This window comes from Bufo gargarizans, chromosome 4 (genome assembly GCF_014858855.1).
Source record: "Bufo gargarizans isolate SCDJY-AF-19 chromosome 4, ASM1485885v1, whole genome shotgun sequence".
Taxonomy (NCBI): Eukaryota; Metazoa; Chordata; class Amphibia; order Anura; family Bufonidae; genus Bufo; species Bufo gargarizans.
In genome coordinates, this window is record NC_058083.1 from 442,621,544 (window position 1) to 442,640,371 (window position 18,828).

General features: G+C 41.8%; 1 protein-coding gene across 1 annotated transcript in view; it reads left to right on the forward strand.

Moving 5' to 3' along the window:
• NOX3 (NADPH oxidase 3) overlaps window positions 1-18,828 on the forward strand; it is a 119,511-nt gene that overhangs the window by 4,884 nt on the left and 95,799 nt on the right. The window contains exons 3-4 of the mRNA XM_044291841.1: window positions 10,168-10,278; window positions 10,376-10,460. Of these exons, the coding sequence (XP_044147776.1) occupies window positions 10,168-10,278; window positions 10,376-10,460 (196 nt within the window). The remainder of the gene's footprint in view (window positions 1-10,167; window positions 10,279-10,375; window positions 10,461-18,828) is intronic.

An 18,828-nucleotide genomic window follows, 5' to 3' on the forward strand; every position in this document is an offset into this window, starting at 1 on the left:
GTGTTGGTTACAGCTGCCCTGCCCTTTAAAAAACACACACTAGTTCTGAGTTTGCTTTTCACAAGAACCATTGCCTGATGTGAATGATGCCTCGCACAAAAGAGCTCTCAGAAGACCTACGATTAAGAATTGTTGACTTGCATATAGCTGGAAAGGGTTATGAAAGTATCTCCAAAAGTCTTGCTGTCCAAAAGTCCACGGTAAGACAAATTGTCTGTAAATGGAGAAAGTTCAGCACTGCTGCTACTCTCCCTAGGAGTGGCCGTCCTGTAAAGATGACTGCAAGAGCACAGCGCAGACTGCTCAATGAGGTGAGGAAGAATCCTAGAGTGTCAGCTAAAGACTTACAAAAGTCTCTGGCATATGCTAACATCCCTGTTAGCGATTCTACGATACGTAAAAAACACTAAATAAGAATGGATTTCATGGGAGGATACCACAGAGGAAGCCACTGCTGTCCAAAAAAACCATTGCTGCACGTTTACAGTTTGCACAAGAGCACGTCGATGTTCCACAGCAGTACTGGCAAAATATTCTGTGGACAGATGAAACCAAAGTTGAGTTGCTTGGAAGAAACACACAATACTATGTGTGGAGAAAAAGAGGCACAGCACACCAACATCAAAACCTCATCCCAACTGTGAAGTATGGTGCTGGGGGCATCATGGTTTAGGGCTGCTTTGCTGCGTCAGGGCCTGGACGGATTGCTATCATCAAAGGAAAAATGAATTCCCATGTTTTTTAAGACATTTTGCAGGAGAACTTAAGGCCATCTGTCCACCAGCTGAAGCTCAACAGAAGGTGGGTGTTGCAACAGGACAACTGCCCAAATCATAGAAGTAAATCAACAACAGAATGGCTAAAACAGAAGAAAATACGCCTTCTGGAGTGGCCCAGTCAGAGTCCTGACCTTAATCGGGTTGAGATGCTGTGGCATGACCTCAAGAAAGCGATTCACACCAGACATCCCAAGAATATTGCTGAACTGAAACAGTTCTGTAAAGAGGAATGGTCAAGAATTACTCCTGACCGTTGTGCACGTCTGATCTGCAACTACAGGAAACATTTGGTTGAAGTTATTGCTGCCAAAGGAGTTTCAACCAGTTATTAAATCCAAGGGTTCACATACTTTTTTCCACCTGCACGGTGAATGTTTACATGGTGTGTTCAATAAAAACATGGTAACATTTAATTATTTGTGTGTTATCAGTTTAAGCAGACTGTGATTGTCTATTGTTGTGACTTAGATGAAGATCAGATCACATTTTATGACCAATTTGTGCAGAAATACATATCATTGCAAAGGGTTCACATACTTTTTTATTGCAACTGTATGTATACAGTGCCTTGCAAAAGTATTCACCCCCTTGACTTCTTTCGTATTTTGGTGCCTCACAACCTGGAATTAACATGGATTGTTTGAGGATTTGCATCATTTAATATACAGAAAATGCCCACAACAAGATGTTTTTTTATTTTTATTGTGAAGCAAACAACAAATAGGACAAAATAACAGAAAAAGTCAATGTGCATAACTATTCACCCCCCTAAAGTCAATACTTTGTAGAGCCACCTTTTGCGGCAATCACAGCTCCAAGTTGCTTTGGATAAGTCTCTATGAGCTTGCCACATCTTACCACTGGGATTTTTGCCCATTCCTCATTGCAAAACTGCTCCAGCTCCTTCAAGTTGGACGGTTTGCACTTGTGAACAGCAATCTTTAAGTCTGACAAAAGATTTTTTTATCGGATTGAGATCTGGGCTTTGACTAGGCCATTCCAGCACATTTACATGTTTCCCCTTAAACCACTCAAGTGTGAACCTCCGTCCTAGCCTCAAATTACACACAGAGTGGTACAGGTTTTGCTCAAGAATATCCCTGTATTTAGCGCCATCCATCTTTCCCTCAACTCTGACCAGATTCCCAGTCCCGGCTGCTGAAAAACATCCCCACAGCATGATGCTGCCACCACCATGTTTCACTGTGGTGTTCTTTGGGTGAGGTCATGTGTTGGGTTTGCGCCAGACATAGCGTTTTCTTTGATGGCCGAAAAGTTCAATTTTAGTCTCATCAGACCAGAGCACCTTCCTCCATACATTTTGGGAGTCTCCCACATGCCTTTTTTGCAAACTCACAATGTGCCTTTTTGTTTTTTGCTCAAAGTAAGGGCTTTCTTCTGGCCACTCTGCCATAAAGCCCAACTCTATGGAGCGTATGGCTTATTGTCATCCTATGTACAGATACTCCAGTCTCTGCTGTGGAACTCTGCAGCTCTTCCATGGTTTCCTTAGGTCTTTGTGCTGCCTTTCTGATTAATGCCATCTCTTGGCAGGTTTGCTGTTGTGCCTGCGGTGCATGTGTTCTTTTCATTGGGTTATGATAGATTTGATGGTGCTCCTGGGGATCATCAAAGATTTGGATATTTTTGTATAATCTAACCCTGACTTGTATTCCTCAACATTGTCCCTTACTTGTTTGGAGAGTTCCCTGGTGTTTCCTTCATCTTTTCAAAAAAGGTGTGTATATGTAATGAGAGATCATGTGACACTAATATTGCACACAGGTGGACATAATTTCACTAATTATGTGACTTCTGAAGGTAATTGGTTGCACCAAAGCTTTTTATGGGCTTTGTGAGGAATATGGATTATTGTTCACTGTCAGCCATGCTCCCACACCAACCATCTGCTGAAAGGTAGCAGAGGTAGTAAGCTCCACAGGGGGAATCTGCTTCAAAGCCAGCCAGAAGGCAGAGCTCCTCTAGCAGTCCACCTTTGTTAGCATTTCTCACCTTCATTCAGCCATCCAGGAACCCAGCTAATGGAACAGGAAAAACTTCCCTGCAGGGGGTCTAGGCCATTCCCCACTTCAATGAACATTATCAGACATCCTGGTTCCGGCGGTTCATAAGGAATTATGAATCGCCCATCCATCACAGGCATAAACCAGATACATATTTGTGTTCCTGTGGCCACAATGAACATGCCCGTGGTCATACCTTGGCGGTGGGATGCCAGGGAGGGGGACATATACATATCTCCCCACAGAATCCAAATAACGGTACCATGCTTGGACTCTACTGGTAGCCGGAACCCACATGGATCCATTGGTCCCAGAACCACCTCCCTGCGACATTCTGGTCTGGAGCCAGGAGCCCTAATCGGTTTTGTGGCTCATGTGCTACCAGCTCAGCAGAAGGGAAGTGGACCCCTCCCAGAGGCGGAGGGGAGGGACCAGCTACAGGTTAAAAGGCTTGTGCCAGCAAGCGGGTGTGTCTTTCTCTGAAAGGAGGTCACATCATGCCATGTGTTTAGAGGGACCTGCAACTAGCTGACATCACTGCTTCCCATGTGACCACAGCTAAGAACTCATCACAACCCAAAGAACTCCTATACCTGGTAAACTGACTTTTATTCTACTTAACCCTGTTTGTACCTCGCCATCTGTATTTGTAACCTCAGACCACTGAATATATTCTTTGCGTGTATATTGTGTTACGTCTAGTGCGCCCTTAAGGCAAATAAATATATAATTTAATCTTGTGCTTTCCTTGTATCTCGATCACGAATCCCTACTTCCGTGTTCCGGCCTAGTTAGACGTTTGCACGGGTTGGTTTCTTGACCTATATAATCCCGTTAGCGGACTGGGTTTATCTCAAACAAGAAACTGGTGGCAGTATACCCGGGCTGAGAACATGCTGTTTCAAGTTTATATTTTATGTATTTTAACTATGGGGTGGGCAGTATATACAGATACACATATGTACATACACACATGCACCCAAGCATACACATATATGTGGGGCTGGCAGTCTTGGCCCTTATGTATATATGGGAATGGCCGAAAAAACAGGGGTATGTGTTTGACTCTTTTATAGTGATAGTATATTGGAATGGTTACCATATAACTGCCTTTTTTTTTTTTTCTGGATTACAGCTGTCTGCCTCAAATAGCATCCAAGAATGCATAATAATTTACTAATTCTAATACTAGATCAACCAGTCCACAAAAAAAGCATATAAGTACGCCCTGACCAGACAATGCCAGAACAATTTTCCGTTTTCTATTTCTAAACAATAGTTTTATTTATATATTTTTCTCATTTCACTTCACCAACTTAGACTATTGTGTTCTGATCCATCACATAAAATGCAAATTAACAAAACATTGAACTTAAGGCTATAATGTACCAAAATATGAAAAAAGTCAAAGGGGGTGAATACTTTTGCAAGGCACTGTATATATACTTTTTTGGAACATCACATGGGGCTTTCTTATTATTTAAAATTAGAGTAGTTATTAATTAATTTTGAAGGCCTTCATAAGGGACATGTTTAGAAACAAATTTCCTGATTTTTCATGATATGTCTTAATGTTTGTTCAAAAAATACTGTTTACTCAAAAAATGAATCCTCTAATTCTCCTGTGCAGAACAGTAAAGTATGTGTACATTAGGTAATGTATAGCGTCACTGTGGTGTCAAAAACAATACTCTATTTTAGCTTTATATGGATCTTCCTCCCTTATCTTTAGATACCATCTCTGTACATGGATGATAATAAAGTACTGGCATTTTCTAGATGTGTACTTTTTAGGTGGTATTTTCTTTTTATTGTAATCTATTTTATTTATTTTACATTTTACAACATATTTTTTTTTTACTATGAGGACACAGGTTAACAGGGAAGACTTTAGGGGGAATTTATCCGGCAATGTACTCCAGAATTTTGTCTTCAAAAAGTCACAAGATAGGGGCTTTGCGACTTTTTGGGGTCATTTGAACAAAATGTTTGTATCTTTACACAGCACATTCCAGTTTAAAAATGTGGGAAAGTGGGTGTGGTCAGCTATGCTAATGCATTTCACTCCAGATTTATTAAGTAATGCCTTAGGCCTCGTTCACACTTCAGTGTTTAGTCAGTGATTTCCATCAGTGATTTGTGAGCCAAAACCAGGTGCGGCTCTAAACACAGAACAGGAGCAGATCTTTCCCTTCTACCTCATGTCTGTGGAGGCTCCACTTCTGGTTTTGGCTCACAAATCACTGATGGAAATCACTGACCAAACACTGAAGTGTGAACGAGGCCTTATTCACACAGTGTTTAGTTAGATCTTTCCCTTATACCTTATCTCTGTGGAGGCTTGAATCCTGGTTTTGTCATACAAAAAGTTGTAAAAAAAAAAACTTGAGTAGCATTTTTAGACAAAAATGTTAGGTTTAGGCCTCTTTCACACGATTGTATGTATTTTCCTGTCCACAAAAAACGGATCAGCAAAAAATATGGATGACATCCGTGTGCATTCCGTATTTTGCGGAACAGAAAAGCTGGCCCTTTATAGAACAGTGCTATCCTTGTCTGTAATGCGGACAATAATAGGACATGTTCTATTTTTTTGCGGAACGGACATACGGAAATACGGAAATGGAATGCGCATGGGGTACCTTCCTTTTTTTTTTCCGGACCCATTGAAATGAATTGTTCCGTATAAGGTCCACAAAAAAAACGGAACGGACATGGAAAGAAAAAACATTTGTGTGCAAATGTGGTCTTTGAGGTACTCCAAATTTTACAAACATGTTGATAAATTTTGTGCTAAGTACTCCAATGCAGAATTCAGATATTACCCTCATGATAAATTCCCTGCATTGTCAGCATGTTTTCTGCTGTTATCACATACAAATCACAGTGATTTAATGGTAACAGCCCATAGTTCACAGTTACTAATGATCTGTATACACAGTCATGCAAAAAAGATGCAGATAGTGTCTTCTCTGCACACTTACAAGCTTCTCTCTGACCCCATGGGCATCCTTACCAACTACCTGAATGCGGACACAATGCTGTGATGAAGGGTTTACTGTGATGAGTACAGGATCTACCTTTCAGCATGACAGCCCAGTCCTGCCAGTGGATCTGTGTAGTGCCATCAGTTTTACCATGTAAATATGTAAATTAATGGGCTGCAGGAAAAAGATCCATGCCTTTATCAATTAATGTACAGTTGCAAGAAAAAGTATGTGAATCCTTTGGAATGATATGGATTTCTGCACAAATTGGTCATACAATGTGATCTGATCTTCATCTAAGTCACAACAATAGACAATCACAGTCTGCTTAAACTAATAACACACAAATAATTAAATGTTACCATGTTTTTTTTGAACATACCATGTAAACATTCACAGTGCAGGTGGAAAAAGTATGTGAACCCCTGGACTAATGACATCTCCAAGAGCTAATTGGAGTGAGGTGTCAGCCAACTGGAGTCCAATCAATGAGATAAGATTGGAGGTGTTGGTTACAGCTCCCCTGCCCTATAAAAAATACACACCAGTTGTGGGTTTGCTTTTCACAAGAAGCATTGCTTGATGTAAATGATGCCTCGCACAAAAGAGCTCTCAGAAGACCTACGATTAAGAATTGTTGACTTGCATAAAGCTGGAAAGGGTTATAAAAGTATCTCCAAAAGCCTTTCTGTTCATCAGTCCATGGTAAGACAAATTGTCTATAAATGGAGAAAGTTCAGCACTGCTGCTACTCTCCCTAGGAGTGGCCGTTTTGTAAAGATGACTGCAAGAGCACAGTGCAGACTGCTTAATGAGGTGAAGAAAAATCTTAGAGTGTCAGCTAAAGACTTACAAAAGTCTCTGGCATATGCTAACATCCCTGTTCTACGATACGTAAAACACTAAACAAGAATGGATTTCATGGGAAGATACCACAGAGGAAGCCACTGCTGTCCAAAAAAAAACATTGGCTTAATCACGGCTTCTGGACAAGCCGCTGAGCTCCATAAGAGGGATCGGGTCATCATCAGGCAACCCCCTCTACCTTGTCTTCATATCATTAGGCAAGTACCCAGCCCTGATACATGAGTGGAGCCCTGACTAAAGGCTGCCAACTTAAAGTATCAATTGTGTCATATTTTGCCTTATCATAACTGCATATGATGTATGTGATGATTACCAAATAAAGCTACCAACACTATATGTCACTATACCGCATTGCCCCTCTGTATGTGCCTAAATTTCCCTGATGAGTTCTAAAAATGAAACATGCGTGTAGGGATTAGCTACACTAGGGCACAATAGGGCCAAGTAGTGAAAGGGCTAGGTTCCGGACGGGGTCGTTCTTATTAGAATGGGTGCTCCGTAAATAGGATGCTAGGGCCGAGATAGCACCCATATCTTAGGGCTGTCTAGGTGCCCTTAACCCATTAATATCCCCGCCGGGCCCCATTCGCTCTTTTCCACAGCAAACCATCGTGCGTTGGACGTCTCTAAAGACCAGAGGGCCGTGGCTGAAACGGTAGGACCACTGGCTATTTAAGGTGCCGCCATGCACTAATTTATTTTGAAATTAAAGGTGCCGCCGTGCACCAAGCATTTTTTGTATCCCTTGTGTTATTATACACTCTCTTTGTATCTAAATTATCACACCTAGGGACTTATTCTACCTTAATAATTAAAAGTTACGTTTTAACTAAAAATCACCATTACCACCCTGTTTACATAAATTTCTAAATATTGGTGATCAAGTCATCAACCAAGCATATAGCTCTTCCTAGCTATAACCCAAAAAAACATTGCTGCATGTTTCCAGTTTGCACAAGAGCACCTGGATGTTCCACAGCAGTACTGGCAAAATATTCTGTGGACAGATGAAACCAAAGTTGAGTTGTTTGGAAGAAACACACAACACTATGTGTGGAGAAAAAGAGGCACAGCACACCAACATGAACACCTCATCCCAACTGTGAAGTATGGTGGTGTGGGCATCATGGTTTGGGGCTGCTTTGCTGCTGGATGGATGCCAGGATGGATTGTCAGGGCCTGGATGGATTGCTATCATCGAAGGAAAAATTAATTCCCAAGTTTATCAAGACAATTTTGCAGGAGAACTTAAGGCCATCTGTCCACCAGCTGAAGCTCAACAGAAAATGGGTGTTGCAACAGGACAACGACCGAAAGCATAGAAGTAAATCAACAACAGAATGGCTTAAACAGAATAAAATATGCCTTCTGGAGTGGCCCAGTCAGAGTCCTGACCTCAACCCGATTGAGATGCTATGGCATGACCTCAAGAAAGTGATTCACACCAGACATCCAAAGAATATTGCTGAACTGAAACAGTTCTGTAAAGGGGAATGGTCAAGAATTACTCGTGACAGTTTTGCACGTCTGATCTGCAACTACAGGAAACGTTTGGTTGAAGTTATTGCTGCCAAAGGAAGTTCAACCAGTTACTAAATGTGAATCCTTGGGAGAGTAGCAGCAGTGCTGAACTTTCTCCATTTATAGACAATTTGTCTTACCGTGGACTGATGAACAGAAAGGCTTTTGGAGATACTTTTATAACCCTTTCCAGCTTTATGCAAGTCAAAAATAATCGTAGGTCTTCTGAGAGCTCTTTTGTGCAAGGCATCATTTACATCAAGCAATGCTTCTTGTGAAAAGCAAACCCAGAACTGGTATGTGTTTTTTTTATAGTGCAGGGCAGCTGTAACCAACACCTCCAATCTCATCTCATTGATTGGACTCAAGTTGGCTGACACCTCACTCCAATTAGCTCTTGGAGATGTCATTAGTCCAGGGTTCACATACTTTTTCCACCTGCACTGTGAATGTTTACATGGTATGTTCAATAAAAACATGGTAACATTTAATTATTTGTGTGTTATTAGTTTAAGCAGAGTGTGATTGTCTATTGTTGTGACTTCGATGAAGATCAGATCACATTTTATGATCAATTTGTGCAGAAATCCATATCATTCCAAAGGGTTCACATACTTGTTCTTGCAACTGTATATGGTGTGGTTCAGAAGGGGTTATTAAGAGCCACTGGGTGTCTGCTATGGGCACCCGGACCAGTGGCTGTTAGTTACATACTGCATATTTATGTGACATGGTTTGGAAGAGGGGAAATGGGATGTCTTACTCTGACTCTTCTCTATATGCCTTATTAGTGTATATGGACTTCATAGAGGTGCCTCCCTGTTATTAGCCAAAATGCTGTTGTCAACCTGAGTGCCCATAGCTAGTGATACACATACCAGAATTGTGCTTCTACACTAGACTAAGGCCACGTAATACATACACAATGATTATAAATAATAATGCCAGCACAGTATTTATATCTACATAGAATAACCCATATTTTGTATCTTTTATAGATAAATAAGCATAGTTTTGTGCCAAGCAAGGTCCATAAAATAGCTCCAATGTTCCACAGAGTTTGCCAACCAGTTCAATGTCCATGCAAATGTGTCAACCAGACCGATATAAAAAAAAACTTTCCTAACAACTTTTATCCAAGTGTGATATATAGTTATCACATACTGTATTAGCTTTGTACAAGGTGGCCCATGAAAAAGCCCACCTCCAGTGATAGACTGATAAGATGAACGAGCAAGTAGATAACACTTGTGAAGATGCAGATGTGTTTGTGATGTTTTCCTTCAGTTCATCAAGAGGATGTGGATTGTAAGCATGCACTTTCTGTTTGAAATTTTCCCACAGATAAAAATCGCATGTGGACAAGTACCCCATAGCCCCTTGCTCGCAGTTCGCTCGTCCGTAAACAATTCATTAACCCGTGCCAGTGAATTCCATGAGGCGTGGCATGTTGCCCCATCTTGTTAGAAAAAGCAGGACCTTTTTTCTTCTGCAGCATCACTGTTAAAGAGCTGCAAGCAGTATCAGCCAACATGCATAGATGTGAACGGGGACCACTTTCAGCTTCTTTTGTGACTTGTGGGTAATTAAAAAAAATTAAAATATCCACTTGCTCGTTCATCTATTGCTGGAGGTGGGCCACCCTGTAGTTAGGCAGAAAGAATTGATGACAATTTGAGTACATTTTGTGCACCGGTCCATTACAGCTGTGTTGCATTTCAAAACAGTACACTGGAAATCCAGAACTTTCTCACCATACCCTTTTATAAGTAAATACATTTTGAGGGCATTATATATGGTTGAAGTGGTAATCACTGCAAAATAATTTCTATAGAGACTTGTATTCTAACGTAACAATATAGCTGCTATGGTATCTGTACTATCGTATGCATCCAATGTGCCATGCGCCTATTTTTGGGGGTTATAGCTGTTGACACTGAACATTTATTTTGTTTGTCTATTTTCTAACATGGTTGTCTTCCTCTGCAGTCTACTCTAGCTTGGGCAAGAGCTTCTGCAATGTGTCTGAACTTTAACTGCATGCTGATTATACTACCTGTGTGTCGAAATGTTGTATCTCTGCTCAGAGGAACTAGTGCAGTAAGTAGAAAATAAGTGTAGCAACATTAGTTTATACTTCATAGCACTCTGTACACTGTGTTTTATGTTGATCCAATGAATTATTGTTTTTATTTAGTGTTGCAGAGGAGATATCAGAAGGCTGCTTGACAAAAACATTACATTTCATCGGTTTGTTGGCTATATGATCGTACTTCATGCAGGTATATTTCTATACTGAGCAAGCTAAAATAATGATTTTAATTATCTATCTTTATTTTGGAACATTATAGCACGTCTTTATGGAAAAGTCTATCACTATATATGTTTACCTTTTCTTGTCATTGTATTTCAGTTGTCAACATACTATGTATTTGTATAAAATATATTGCAAATTTGCAACGCAAGCTGGATGTCCTGGAAATTAGTTTTTAAACAAAAGCTAATCTGCAGAGATACTCTCCCACCCGTTCTTAACTGGGGTGGAGAAAAATAATTGCACACCCATTAAGACGGCATTAATCCTATTTTATAGATTAATACAGATGCCTGATACTTGCCGGGAGTCATACAGTACCACTCAGCATGCAGTTGCTTTTCTCAACAATATCACATAGGGCAAAACAGTATTCCGGTATTATATATACTTTAAATTGTGATAATTTAATAAAGCAGTGTACACAATGTTCAGGGTGGAGCTGCAAATATTGAAGCCTTCTGATTGTAGGGACTAGTGTTAAGCGTATAAAACTTCAGAGCAGGGATCAGAAGTCGATTTGTTCAAGCACTTCACTTTTAATGCTGTAAGGAGACCTGTCTCCATACAGCATTAAAATGTATTGCATTAAAAACATTTAACATTTCGGGTTTGGTACCGAGGTACCAGCTGGTACCACACTCGGATCTCTAATTTTAAATGTTTTAAAAGATTCGGAAATTAATACTGAATTCATTCACCAAATTCTCGTGCTGCTTCAGGTGAAACAAAGTTTGTCTCCAAAGAGCCAATACATTTTAATGCGCAGACAGCACTAAAATCTGAGTGTTTGACGAATCAAAAATTCCAGCATATATGTAAATCTATGTGTCTGAGTATGTGTTTGTGTGAATGTATGGGTGTATACAGTGGGATGCGAAAGTTGGGGCAACCTTGTTTATTGTCATGATTTTCCTGTATAAATCATTGGTTGTTACAATAAAAAATGTCAGTTAAATATCTCATATAGGAGACACACACAGTGATATTTGAGAAGTGAAATGAAGTTTATTGGATTTACAGAAAGTGTGCTATAATTGTTTAAACAAAATTAGGCAGGTGCATACATTTGGGCACTGTTGTCATTTTATTGATTCCAAAACCTTTAGAACTAATTATTGGAACTCAAATTGGCTTGGTAAGCTCTGTGACCCCTGACCTACATACACAGGTGAATCCAATTATGAGAAAGAGTATTTAAGGTGGTCAATTGTAAGTTTCCCTCCTCTTTTAATTTTCTGTGAAGAGTAGTAACATGGGGGTCTCAAAACAACTCTCAAATGACCTGAAGACAAAGATTGTTCACCATCATGGTTTAGGGGAAGGATACAGAAAGCTGTCTCAGAGATTTCAGCTGTCTGTTTCCACAGTTAGGAACATATTGAGGAAATGGAAGACCACAGGCTCAGTTCAAGTTAATATAGATAGACAGAAGCGAGGAATGGTGAGAACAGTCAGAGTCAACCCACAGACCAGCACCAAAGACCTACAACATCATCTTGCTGCAGATGGAGTCACTGTGCATCGTTCAGCCATTCGGCGCACTTTACACAAGGAGATGCTGTATGCGAGAGTGATGCAGAGGAAGCCTTTTCTCCGCCCACAGCACAAAAAGTGCCACTTGAGGTGGGCTAAAGCATATTTGGACAAGCCAGCTTCATTTTGGAATAAGGTGCTGTGGACTGATGAAACTAAAATTGAGTTATTTGGCCATAACAAGGGGCGTTATGCATGGAGGAAAAAGAACACAGCATTCCAAGAAAAACACCTGCTACCTACAGTAAAATATGTTGGTGGTTCCATCATGCTGTGGGGCTGTGTGGCCAGTGCAGGGACTGGGAATCTTGTCAAAGTTGAGGGATGCATGGATTCCACTCAGTATCAGCAGATTCTGGAGACCAATGTCCAGGAATCAGTGACAAAGCTGAAGCTGCGCCGGGGCTGGATCTTTCAACAAGACAACAACCCTAAACACTTCTCAAAATCCACTACGGCATTTATGCAGAGGAACAAGTATAACGTTCTGGAATGGCCATCTCACTCCCCAGACCTGAATATAATTGAAAATCTGTGGTGTGACTTAAAGAGAGCTGTCCATGCTTGGAAGCCATCAAACCTGAATGAACTAAAGATGTTTTGTAAAGAGGAATGGTCCAAAATACCTTCAACCAGAATCCAGACTCTCATTGGAACCTACAGGAAGCGTTTAGAGGCTGCAATTTCTGCAAAAGGAGGATCTACTAAATATTGATTTTATTTCTTTTTTGTGGTGCCCAAATTTATGCACCTGCCTAAATTTGTTTAACCACTTCAGCCCCGCTAGGTGAAACCCCCTTCATGACCAGAGCACTTTTTACACTTCGGCACTACACTACTTTCACCGTTTATCGCTCGGTCATGCAACTTACCACCCAAATGAATTTTACCTCCTTTTCTTCTCACTAATGGAGCTTTCATTTGGTGGTATTTTATTGCTGCTGACATTTTTACTTTTTTTGTTATTAATCAAAATGTAACGATTTTTTTGCAAAAAAATGACATTTTTCACTTTCAGCTGTGAAATTTTGCAAAAAAAACGACATCCATATATAAATTTTTCGCTAAATTTATAGTTCTACATGTCTTTGATAAAAAAAAAATGTTTGGGCAAAAAAATAAATGGTTTGGGTAAAAGTTATAGCGTTTACAAACTATGGTACAAAAATGTGAATTTCCGCTTTTTGAAACGGCTCTGATTTTCTGAGCACCTGTCATGTTTCCTGAGGTTCTACAATGCCCAAACAGTAGAAAAACCCCACAAATGACCCCATTTCGGAAAGTAGACACCCTAAGGTATTCGCTGATGGGCATAGTGAGTTCATAGAACTTTTTATTTTTTGTCACAAGTTAGCGGAAAATGATGATGATTTTTTTATTTTTATTTTTTTCTGACAAAGTCTCATATTCCACTAACTTGCGACAAAAAATAAAAAATTCTAGGAACTCACCATGCCCCTCACAGAATACCTTGGGGTGTCTTCTTTCTAAAATGGGGTCACTTGTGGGGTAGTTATACTGCCCTGGCAATTTAGGGGCCCATATGTGTGAGAAGAACTTTGCAATCAAAATGTGTAAGAAATGACCGGTGAAATCCGAAAGGTGCACTTTGGAATATGCGCCCCTTTGCCCACCTTGGCAGCAAAAAAGTGTCACACATGTGGTATCGCCGTACTCAGGAGAAGTTGGGGAATGTGTTTTGGGGTGTCATTTTACATATACCCATGCTGGGTGAGAGAAATATCTTGGCAAAAGACAACTTTTCCCATTTTTTTATACAAAGTTGGCATTTGACCAAGATATTTTTCTCACCCAGCATGGGTATATGTAAAATGACACCCCAAAACACATTCCCCAACTTCTCCTGAGTACGGCGATACCAGATGTGTCACACTTTTTTGCTGCCAAGGTGGGCAAAGGGGCACACATTCCAAAGTGCACCTTTCGGATTTTGCAGGGCATTTTTTACACATTTTGATTGCAAAGTTCTTCTCACACATTTGGGCCCCTAAATTGCCAGGGCAGTATAACTACGCCACAAGTGACCCCATTTTGGAAAGAAGACACCCTAAGGTATTCCGTGAGGGGCATGGCGAGTTCCTAGAATTTTTTATTTTTTGTCACAAGTTAGCGGAAAATGATGATTTTTTTTTTTTCTCTTTTTTCCTTACAAAGTCTCATATTCCACTAACTTGCGACAAAAAATAAAAAATTCTAGGAACTCGCCATGCCCCTCACGGAATACCTTGGGGTGTCTTCTTTCCAAAATGGGGTCACTTGTGGCGTAGTTATACTGCCCTGGCAATTTAGGGGCCCATATGTGTGAGAAGTACTTTGCAATCAAAATCTGTAAAAAATGACCGGTGAAATCCGAAAGGTGCACTTTGGAATATGTGCCCCTTTGCCCACCTTGGCATCAAAAAAGTGTCACACATCTGGTATCGCCGTACTCAGGAGAAGTTGGGCAATGTGTTTTGGGGTGTCATTTTACATATACCCATGCTGGGTGAGAGAAATATCTTGGTCAAATGCCAACTTTGTATAAAAAAATGGGAAAAGTTGTCTTTTGCCAAGATATTTCTCTCACCCAGCATGGGTATATGTAAAATGACACCCCAAAACACATTGCCCAACTTCTCCTGAGTACGGCGATACCAGATGTGTCACACTTTTTTGCTGCCAAGGTGGGCAAAGGGGCACATATTCCAAAGTGCACCTTTCGGATTTTGCAGGGCATTTTTTACACATTTTGATTGCAAAGTTCTTCTCACACATTTGGGCCCCTAAATTGCCAGGGCAGTATAACTACCCCACAAGTGACCCCATTTTGGAAAGAAGACACCCCAAGGTATTCCGTGAGGGGCATGGCGAGTTCCTAGAATTTTTTATTTTTTGTCGCAAGTTAGTGGAATATGAGACTTTGTAAGGAAAAAAGAAAAAAAAAGAAAAATCATCATTTTCCGCTAAATTGTGACAAAAAATAAAAAATTCTAGGAACTCGCCGTGCCCCCCACGGAATACCTTGGGGTGTCTTCTTTCCAAAATGGGGTCACTTGTGGCGTAGTTATACTGCCCTGGCAATTTAGGGGCCCAAATGTGTAAGAAGTACCTTGAAATCAAAATGTGCAAAAAATGGCCTGCGAAATCCGAAAGGTGCCCCTTTGCCCACCTTGGCTGCAAAAAAGTGTCACACATGTGGTATCGCCGTACTCAGGAGAAGTTGGGGAATGTGTTTTGGGGTGTCATTTTACATATACCCATGCTGGGTGAGAGAAATATCTTGGCAAAAGACAACTTTTCCCATTTTTTTATACAAAGTTGGCATTTGACCAAGATATTTTTCTCACCCAGCATGGGTATATGTAAAAAGACACCCCAAAACACATTCCCCAACTTCTCCTGAGTACGGCGATACCACATGTGTGACACTTTTTTGCAGCCTAGATGCGCAAAGGGGCCCAAATTCCTTTTAGGAGGGCATTTTTAGACATTTGGATCCCAGACTTCTTCTCACACTTTCGGGCCCCTAAAAAGCCAGGGCAGTATAAATACCCCACATGTGACCCCACTTTGGAAAGAAGACACCCCAAGGTATTCAATGAGGGGCATGGCGAGTACCTAGAATTTTTTTTTTTTTTTGCATAAGTTAGCGGATATTGATTTTTTTTGTTTTTTTTTCTCACAAAGTCTCACTTTCCGCTAACTTAGGACAAAAATTTCAATCTTTCATGGACTCAATATGCCCCTCACGGAATACCTTGGGGTGTCTTCTTTCCGAAATGGGGTCACATGTGGGGTATTTATACTGCCCTGGCTTTTTAGGGGCCCTAAAGCGTGAGAAGTCTGGAATATAAATGTCTAAAAATGTTTACGCATTTGGATTCCGTGAGGGGTATGGTGCGTCCATGTGAGATTTTATTTTTTGACACAAGTTAGTGGAATATGAGACTTTGTAAGAAAAAACAAAAACAAACAAAAAATGTCCGCTAACTTGTGCCAAAAAAAATGGCTGAATGGAGCCTTACCAGGGGGGGAGTGATCAATGACAGGGGGGTGATCAATGACAGGGGGGTGATCAATGACAGGGGGGTGATCACCCATATAGACTCCCTGATCACCCCCCTGTCACTGATCACCCCCCCTGTAAGGCTCCATTCAGACGTCCGCATGATTTTTACGGATCCATGGATACATGGATCGGATCCACAGAACGCATGCGGACGTCTGAATGGAGCCTTACAGGGGGGTTATCAATGTCTGGGGGTGATCAGGGTAATCAGGGTGATCACCCCCCTGTCACTGATCACCCCCCCTGTAAGGCTCCATTCAGACATCCACATGATTTTTTACGGATCCATGGATCCATGGATCGGATCCACAAAACGCATGCGGACGTCTGAATGGAGCCTTACAGGGGGGTTATCAATGACAGGGGGTGATCAGGGTAATCAGGGTGATCACCCCCCTGTCACTGATCACCCCCCCTGTAAGGCTCCATTCAGACATCCGCATGATTTTTTACGGATCCATGGATACATGGATCGGATCCACAGAACGCATGCGGACGTCTGAATGGAGCCTTACAGGGGGGTTATCAATGACAGGGGGTGATCAGGGTAATCAGGGTGATCACCCCCCTGTCACTGATCACCCCCCCTGTAAGGCTCCATTCAGACATCCGCATGATTTTTTACGGATCCATGGATACATGGATCGGATCCACAGAACGCATGCGGACGTCTGAATGGAGCCTTACAGGGGGGTTATCAATGACAGGGGGTGATCAGGGTAATCAGGGTGATCACCCCCCTGTCACTGATCACCCCCCCTGTAAGGCTCCATTCAGACATCCGCATGATTTTTTACGGATCCATGGATACATGGATCGGATCCACAGAACGCATGCGGACGTCTGAATGGAGCCTTACAGGGGGGTTATCAATGACAGGGGGTGATCAGGGTAATCAGGGTGATCACCCCCCTGTCACTGATCACCCCCCTGTAAGGCTCCATTCAGACATCCGCATGATTTTTTACGGATCCATGGATACATGGATCGGATCCACAGAACGCATGCGGACGTCTGAATGGAGCCTTACAGGGGAGTTATCAATGACAGGGGGTGATCAGGGTAATCAGGGTGATCACCCCCCTGTCACTGATCACCCCCCCTGTAAGGCTCCATTCAGACGTTCGCATGATTTTTACGGATCCATGGATACATGGATCGGATCCGTAAAAATCATGCGGACGTCTGAATGGAGCCTTACAGGGGGGTGGTCAATGACAGGGGGTGATCAGGGAGTGTATATGGGTGATCACCCGCCTGTCATTGATCACCCCCCTGTAAGGCTCCATTCAGACGTCCGCATGATTTTTACGGATCCATGGATACATGGATCGGATCCGTAAAAATCATGCGGACGTCTGAATGGAGCCTTACAGGGGGGTGATCAATGACAGGGGGGTGATCAATGACAGGGGGTGATCAGGGAGTGTATATGGGTGATCACCCGCCTGTCATTGATCACCCCCCTGTAAGGCTCCATTCAGACGTCCGCATGATTTTTACGGATCCATGGATACATGGATCGGATCCGTAAAAATCATGCGGACGTCTGAATGGAGCCTGACAGGGCGGTGATCAATGACAGGGGGTGATCAGGGAGTGTATATGGGTGATCACCCGCCTGTCATTGATCACCCCCCTGTAAGGCTCCATTCAGACGTCCGCATGATTTTTACGGATCCATGGATACATGGATCGGATCCGTAAAAATCATGCGGACGTCTGAACGGAGCCTGACAGGGGGGTGATCAATGACAGGGCGGTGATCAATGACAGGGGGGTGATCAGGGAGTTTATATGGGGTGATCAGGGGTTTATAAGGGGTTAATAAGTGACGGGGGTGGGGTGGGGGGTGTAGTGTAGTGTAGTGTGGTGTTTGGTGGGACTGTACTGACCTACCTGTGTCCTCTGGTGGTCGATCCTAACAAAAGGGACCACCAGAGGACCAGGTAGGAGGTATATTAGACGCTGTTATGAAAACAGCGTCTAATATACCTGTTAGGGGTTAAAAAATTCGGATCTCCAGCCTGCCAGAGAGCGATCGCCGCTGGCAGGCTGGAGATCCACTCGCTTACCTTCTGTTCCTGTGCGCGCGCGTTCACAGGAAATCTCGCGTCTCGCGAGAAGACGCGTATATGCGTCCAGGAGGAATAAAGCAACCACCTCCCGGACGCATATACGCGTACGGCGGTCGGGAGGTGGTTAAACAATTATAGCACACTTTCTGTAAATCCAATAAACTTAATTTCACTTCTCAAATATCACTATGTGTGTCTCCTATATGATATATTTAAACTGACATTTTTTATCGTAACTATTTATAGAGGAAAATCATGACGATTTACAAGTTGCCCAAACTTTTGCATCCCACTGTATATACAAATACTTTATGTAACATAGTTTGTAAGCCTGAAAAAATATATATGTCCGTCCAGTTCAGCCTGTTATCTTGCAAGTTGAACCGGAGGAAACCTTGTGAGGTAGAAGCCAATTTTCCTCATTTTAGGTTGAAGAAAGAAACAAGTCCATCAAGTTCAACCTTTCTCTGATAAATTATACAACATTAATTGCTCTACCAAGTAGATGCCCGGTGTGATTCACTATTTAACATTTAATTGAGCCACCCGTTCTGGTTACCCTTTAATTGATATGGTTGTTTTATTTTTCTGCTCCACTTGCTTCCCACAGCAGCCCCTGTGACATGCCACAGCAGCAGACATTTTAAATCTGT